Source organism: Coregonus clupeaformis, chromosome 14 (assembly GCF_020615455.1).
Source record: "Coregonus clupeaformis isolate EN_2021a chromosome 14, ASM2061545v1, whole genome shotgun sequence".
In the NCBI taxonomy this organism is placed as follows: domain Eukaryota; kingdom Metazoa; phylum Chordata; class Actinopteri; order Salmoniformes; family Salmonidae; genus Coregonus; species Coregonus clupeaformis.
In genome coordinates, this window is record NC_059205.1 from 4,524,633 (window position 1) to 4,532,602 (window position 7,970).

The 7,970-nt window shown below is 40.1% G+C and overlaps 1 protein-coding gene across 1 annotated transcript; it reads right to left on the reverse strand.

The window, feature by feature from the left end:
* Positions 1–249: 249 nt before the first annotated feature.
* LOC121580608 (ras-related protein Rab-18-B) lies at positions 250–7,686 on the reverse strand. The gene is made up of 7 exons (XM_041895577.2): positions 7,523–7,686; positions 6,913–6,968; positions 6,625–6,686; positions 3,876–3,948; positions 3,412–3,533; positions 3,052–3,118; positions 250–2,102 (listed from the first exon to the last, which is right to left on the reverse strand). Exons 1-7 carry the CDS (start codon positions 7,588–7,590, stop codon positions 1,930–1,932), a joined length of 621 nt encoding a protein of 206 aa, XP_041751511.1. The 5' UTR covers positions 7,591–7,686; the 3' UTR covers positions 250–1,929.
* Between the last annotated feature and the right edge of the window lie 284 nt (positions 7,687–7,970).

Sequence of the window (7,970 nt, forward strand, 5' to 3'; positions counted from 1 at the left end):
TCAGTATAGATACTGTAGATAAGAGTTTGGTTAGGTATAGCTAACATTGACATTCAAGACAGTTCAACAAAGAAGGACATTTGGACTGTATTAAAGATATGACTGCCATAACAAAACAAATAGTTAAAGAATACCGGTATGCATATTCCCACACAACAAACATTCAGCTCAAAAAAGAATAGCCTACTGCAGTAAATAAATAGTGCTCTCAAGGCTACTCGAACAACAAACTCAAATCCAGAACATTCCTCTTCTTCAGATTGTCTTTTATTTCAGTTTGAAATAATACAAATATCCATGTTATGACTGAGCACAACACCACTTACAAGTGTCATTTGAATGTTAAGGCATAGATATTCATAAGGGGATTCTTGGATAGCAAACACGCCTACTTAAAAAAGGTCAGACAAAAATTGAAAATACAACAAATAAGAGGATAATTATTTCAAATTCAAAACCAAAAAAATTTGGGAAACAAATAGCAAACATGCAACCAACATACTGTATATCTTGCTACATATATAATGCCCCAAGACTCAAATCTGTCTTGACAACGAGTTTGTGCATGTACGTATGTGGTGTGACATGACTCGGGTGTGTAATAACTGATGGAGTGGACCATTTAACTAGGCAGGAGACAAGGGAATACATAAACATCTCTGTCGAACAGGCTGGAGGAGAGAAACCTGTTGGACTGATCCACGTAATTCATCACTTTTCCAGACCACAGGATCCAATGAACATTCCTAAGCGTGCTTGAACTGATGACCATTATTTAATAAGAAGGCTTGATTGAAGGACCAGCTAGGTCAGAATGAAACCAAGCTTTGGTGAATTAAAGAAAAAGCCTTTATAAATCGCAACAGCTTTAATAATAAACACGATGTAACTTTTTTTTCCCCCTTCAACATTTGAGCCAGTGACAGCTATGAACATGCACATCACTAGGCTATACGAACACTGCAGCTACATGGACAGCGCTTGCCAAGACGTATTACATTGCATGTAGCGCGCAACCCCGTATTAAAAATCGGCAATATTCAACAGCGTTTAAAATTAGCTTCCCACATCAGGAACTAAAAAGTGGAAAAAAATTATCCTATAAATATTTAGCAGCTTGGAATAGAGAAATTACCAAGTAAATAAAATGGAAGGGGATAAAAATGATAATTGTTGTCAACCAGTGGGATACATTGGTAAAACCAACTGCGAAGCGTACACATGCCTTCCATGTTAAATGGAAGTTTAATAAAATATATTACGTGACATATTTTCTTTAGGAGCACAATGTGTGGTGATGAACGCCTATGTCAGCTGTTATGAACTGCTTACGGGGGGGGGCTATAGGCCTATAAACACTAGCTAAGACTAAATGAAGGCGTGTGAAAGTTCTGAACCCTCACTCCCTTCATCTATTGGTCCTATGGTAACCATGGTTAAGGCATGCAGATCTACTCATCAAGCAGAGGACTTGACATAAATAGCAAAAAGGTATTTGCGGTATAACTTGGTAGTTATTTGACATGATGTAGTGATCATATTCATACTGTATTGCATAAACGTGTAGCCGAATGTATACAATATTATATTGTAGAGAGGAAAATCACCATTTCACCATGATGTGTTTGACAAGACGTATATGTGACTTGGTGTGGTTAACAACAAACTTGATAGATAAAACAATGAACCTCATTTAGCGTGATATTTTATACATGATGAATATCGACCATGTTTTCAACACGACGTAATGCACTGTGACAACTGACTGGCGGTACAGGAAGTGTGCAAACTGCAAAGTCCCTTTTGGACCAAGACCTCAGAAGGTACAGATGATACCTTGTCGTGTCTCAGAACCCACACGGTATTAACGGACTCTTAATATTCTTCTCAGTTTCTGGTTTCCAGTATGCCGTTTGGGTTGGTTCCAGTTTACAGTACGGAGCAGTATCCTCCACAGCTCCCCGCCCCGCGCTGCTCCTTGTCCCCCAGTTGGACGCCCCGGGGCTGGGTGTCGCTTTCCCAAAGCCCTGGGGTCTGGAGAATCTTCTCCACCAGCTCCTCGAAGGCACACTGGACACCATCCCTGGTTTTAGCACTGGCCTCTGCCAGGGTGGAAGGGCACATTAGTGTGGTATCAACGTATGGGGATGCAACAACGCAAATTCACTAAACACTATTTTAGGTTTGGAATAAATAGGAGCAGAAATGACTGTGGGTAAACATACGTTCAGCACTATTTATGTTTAAATCCCAGTAGCTGAGAAATATTGATGAAATCACGTCACAGATTTTAACGCAACAAAATCTGTGCATGACAAGTGCCATTACCACATCGGACTGGGATGGATTTCCCCCCCAGATTGATGTCTGATTCACCCACTCCATGCATTAAGGTCATTTTCTAAGGAGATATCTTTAATCTGTTGATTTTCTGACGTATGATGATCTCGATTTGGGTAATTTAGATTGACTTGTGTAGACAAAACTGCAGGCCAACGTAAGCCATACACATTCAGAGTTCATAAAATATAAATGTTTGCATTTAGAAAAAGTATATATTGGGCACTGTGTAGCCTACACGGCACATAAAAACAAAAACATTGCCCTTTTTCAAAACCCTTAATTTAGTCATTCTAAAATGGAAAGTCTTCAGAAATGCTATAACCTAATTTCAGGAGGCAGATGGAGCTGGGAAATAGAAACATATGTAGAAATGGGTTTGATAGATGATTGACTGCAGATTTGCGATCGTAATGCAATTCTCCTGGAAGGGCTGCATCCTTCAGCGTGGCGCTGACAGTGGAGATTAGGAATGTCAAAGGAGAGTTACAGGACGACATCTGTGCTCGAATTAAAAAAGAGTCTGCACATTGTTGTAAAGTTAGTCTCCAACTGGTATTTAATCACGAAACGGTAAAAGATGTAGATGTCTTTATGTAGTAGACCCTATTAACATATTTCTGAGTCCCTGCATCGCTTTGTTTTTCACTTCAGTATCCGGGTTCCTTTACTCATAGACGCCCAGCTATTTTACAAAGATGTAGAACTTACCAATAAAAAGCATGGAGTGTTTCCTTGCGAACTTAAGGCCTTCGTTTCTGTCAACTTCACGGTTTTCCTGAAACAAAAACTGAACTGTCAAATTCAACAATGGGTTCACATAACAGGTGTTAGCCTGTTTGACAACTCATGACAACAATAGAACCATCTATAGTCCTAGCATCTGGAATGTGGTACACCATCAGGTATGATACCAGCAACACAAAACATTGCTAAGTGATACGACTTTATTCGCTCCATCCGACAATGAGAGACAAAGACGGCAGCTAAGGTGACAATGTAAGAGAAGCACACCTGAAAGACAGATTCATGCCAGACAGGTATTGACCCACGATGCACTGGTACACCCACCTCCTTATCAATCTTGTTCCCGACCAGCATTTTGACGAGGTCATTCCGTGTGCAGTACGTCTCCAGTTCGTTCAGCCAGTTCTCCAGCCTCGTGAACGTGTCCCGTTTAGTGACATCGTACACTAACAGCAAAAGAGAGGAGATTAACAGTGTCTGTACCTTCATCCATAGCTACAATTAAGATGTGTTATACAAGCGGGGGGTACTCAAATCATAGTGTGGAGGTCCACAGTACTAGAGAGGTTCAGATTTGAGAATGTGGTGGAGTATTTCAAATAGGCACCTCATTTTGGGAGACCAGGGGGCTTCTCAGAGTATGAGTCCTTTGCCATTTTTACATCATCATGAATAAGATTGTAAGGACAGGCAGGAACCTGATCCTAGATCAGCAGGCTTGGTACATACGGCTCCAGAGGTGGTAATATGTACACCACTGTTGGCCATGAGACAAAACACCACCTCACCTAGTATGACTCCCTGTGCACCACGATAGTAGCTGGGCGTCAGGGTCCGGAACCTCTCCTGTCCTGCCGTGTCCTGACAGAAAGTCAACAACAACCGGCATCAGTGAGAGAAAAATCAGTGTGCCGACCTTCAGCATTGAACACAGAAACTGTTACCCCATGCCATGTCAGCGTCAAGAGGAATTAAACTTTGTAGAAAGTACCAACAAGCAGCATTGTGGATAGGAGCTATAACATTACCATTTCAATTAGTTCACGAAATTGTATTTTTTGATGAGTCACAATGATCAAATTCTGATGAGACTGTGAAGAGCTTCACATTCAGTAAAGACTAAAACAAGTCAATCTTCCCAGGTCCTACTAGGGTCGTGGATTTCACTTTGGGAGGCCAACCTTCCGCTGACATTTCTTCTCCATGCGACACGTTACACAATAGCGCCATCTCATGGTGCAACCCAATGGTGCGTGCAACTCTATCCTTGTAGAAGCTGTTCTACAGTGCTTCAGAAAGGAGTCACACCCCTTGACTTTTTCCACATTTTGTTGTGTTACAAGGTGGGATTAAAATGGATTTGTCATTTTTTGTCAATGATCTACACATACAGTATCTTGATGAAATAAGTATTCAACCCCTTGAGTCAATACATGTTAGAATCACCTTTGGCAGCAATTACAGCTGAGTTTTTCTGGGCCAGTCTCGAAGAGCTTTGCACAACTGGATTGTACAATATATGCACATTTTTATTTTAAACATTATACTTCTTTGCTTTGTCAAGTTGGTTGTTGATCATTGCTAGACAGCCATTTTCAAGTCTTGCCATAGATTTTCAAGCTGATTTAAGTCAAAACTGTAACTAGGCCACTCACGAACATTCGATGTCATCTTGGTAAGCAACTCCAGTGTATATTTGGCCTTGGGTTTTATGTTATTGTCCTGCTGAAAGGTGAATTTGTCTCCCAGTGTCTGTTGGAAAGCAGACTGAACCAGGTTTTCCTCTAGGATTTTGCCTGTGCTTAGCTCCATTTCGTTTCTTTTTATCCTAAAAAAAACTCCCTAGTCCTTGCCGATGACAAGCATACCCATAACATGATGCAGCAACCACCATTCTTGAAAATATGAAGAGTGGTACTCAGTGATGTGATGTGTTGGATTTGCCCCAAACATAACACTTTGTATTCAGGATATAAAGTTAATTTCTTTGCCACATTTTTTTGCAGTATTACTTTAGTGCCTTGTTGCAAACAGGATGCATGTTTTGGAATATTTGTATTCTGTACAGGCTTCCTTCTTTTCACACTGTCAATTAGGTAAGTATTGTGGAATAACTACAATGTTGTTGATCCATCCTCAGTTTTCTCCTATCACAGCCATTAAACTCTGTAACGGTTTTATAATGACCATTGGCCTCATGGTGAAAACGCTGAGCTGTTTCTTTCCTCTCCGGCAACTGAGTTAGGAAGGACTCCTGTATCTTTGAAGTGACTGGGTGTATTGATACAACATCCAAAGTGTAATTAATAACTTCACCATGCTCAAAGGGATATTCAATGTCTGCTGTTATTATTTTTTACCCATCTACCAATAGGTGGCCTTTTTATTTATTTATTTTTATAATTTTGTTAGGGGGTAGATCAGCTTTAATATTGCAGATAGATTGTAACTTCCATCAATGTAATTGTCTGCATCACTTCCAATAGGTACCCTTCTTTGCGAGGCATTGGAAAACATCCCTGGTCTTTGTGGTTGAATCTGTTTGAAATTCACTGCTCGAATGAGGGACCTTACAGATAATTGTATGTGTGGTGTACAGAGATGAGGTAGTCATTCAAAAATCATTTTAAACACTATTATTGCACACAGAGTGATCCATGCAACTTGTGACTTGTTAAGCAAATCTTTACTCCTGAGCTTATTTAGGCTTGCCATAACAAAGACACTTTGACATTATGGGGTATTGTGTGTTGGCAAGTGACACAATTTTAATTGAATCCATTTTAAATTCAGGCTGTAACACAACAAAATGTGGGAAAAGTCAAGGGGTGTGAATACTTTCTGAAGGCACTGTACATGATCTCTCTAACACCCAGAAAGCTCTGATTCAAACTCCCATTCACCAGCTCTGCAAGCGTTACAATGTCAAAATATGCTAGTTTATCACCAAATATGGAGTTTCATTGAGAAACTATCTTCATTTACTCCTGTTACGGCTGGTATGTACTTCCAACAAAAGGTCTAAATAAAAAAATGTACAAGCAACCGAAGAAAAAAAATATCCTATTTGGCACCTCCAGCAATCACTCATTCCTGCCACACACAGGTTGGAAGTCTACAACAGGCATTTCTTCAGTTGCTTGTACATTTTTATTTTGACCTTTGTTAAAATTACATACCAGCCGTAACAGGAGTAAATGATGATAGTTGCTCAACGAAACTCCATATTTGGTGATAAACAAACGTATTTTGACATCATAATGCTTGCAGAGCTGGTGAATGAGAGTTAGAGAGATCTATAACGCACAGATACTGGTTCACTTCAGCCCCATCCCTCAGTTATTTACCAAAACAGTGGCGGGTTTCCGCTTTGTTTTTGTTTGAACTACAGATTGTCCCTTTAAGTAAGTGAATTTCCTGATGTTCACTTCACAGATCACAGAGTACATTGGCCACACCTAAGATAATCAATCCACTTACAGTGATAGAGATTAGATTTGAATGATAATACAAAATACATTATTTTCATACACTTACCCAAATAGCAAGCTTGGCTCTGTTCCCATCCACTGCAATTGTTTTGACTTTGAAATCCACACCTGTATCAAAAAGAGAATGGAAGGAGCAGACTCAGAGGAACCAATGGCTTTCAAGTGGTGACCCATAAATATGAATAGCCTAATGTGTGACAACAATATTCCAATGTCTCATAGGCCTAGCAACTGTGTCAAAAGGGCTGTTAGAGTGGGAATTGTGTGTTTTCCCCTCCCCATTTACAGTGCACTGGGGCACACTCCTTTGATGATGGAGCTCCTTTAGACTTACCTATGGTTGCTGCTAGTTCTGGGTCAAAAGTATCGTCTGTGAATCTCAGGAGAAGACTGTTTGGGGACAGAAGGGCAATACCATGTCAGAGAGCAGGCATTGTAACACTGACACGCCAAATATAGCCTAGCTAGCCCACAACCTAGGAAAACTATTTAGTTAGCTAACTAGCAAGCAAGGGCTGGGGTGGGGTGGGCTTGCCACACAGCACCAGTTCCAGAAAGCACTTATTTCAGCTAGCTAGCTGGCTAGCTAATAGCTGAACCAGTCTCTGGGCAAACGAGACAGATGAATGTGACGAGATCTCCTCTGTGCCCAGAAAGCTATTAATCGTTTCCTTTGCATACTGGTTCTGCTAGACAACAAAGAAAAAATAACTTTAACACGTAGCTAGCAACTTACCAGCAAATATTTAAATAATCATTAAGTAAGATGATAAAAAGCAAAAGTGTAGGAAACGGATTTTTATTCCGAATTCAAAGGACAAAGGGATGCAGCTTGTTATCCAACTAACGTTAGCTACCTAAGTTACCTACTGTAGCTAGCTCAAGATTGTAGGCAAAACAGCCCTCCTGCAATGAGCAAAACTTCAAAACAAAGACTATCTTACCTTGACTTTCCGACACCACTCTCACCAATTATCAATATTTTCAAAGTTGTCAACACGTCGTCGTCCATATTTCTTTAGTTTTTTAAAGCTGTCTTTTAATCAGTTTTTTGGGGCGTTTGTTTGACGTTGACAGTGCAATCTTTGGTGCTATGACCATTACAACAGTAACGAAGCACTTCCGGGTCGTTTTTTTTTTATCCTTCAAAATAAGAGTACTCTCCTGTAAACTGTGTAAAATGAACACTGTTCATTAATTGTGAAGGCAAACATGATCGAAAATATGGAAAAGTTTCAACATGTACTATAGTTATCCAAAACATACACTTCTATTGTTTTGATTGGTCAAGTATGTGTGTGTGTGTGTGTGTGTGTTTGTTCATGGTTGTTATTGCTAGTGTTCCGGCCTCATGGGCCTGATAATCACCTGGGGCGTATTCATTAGTCGCTC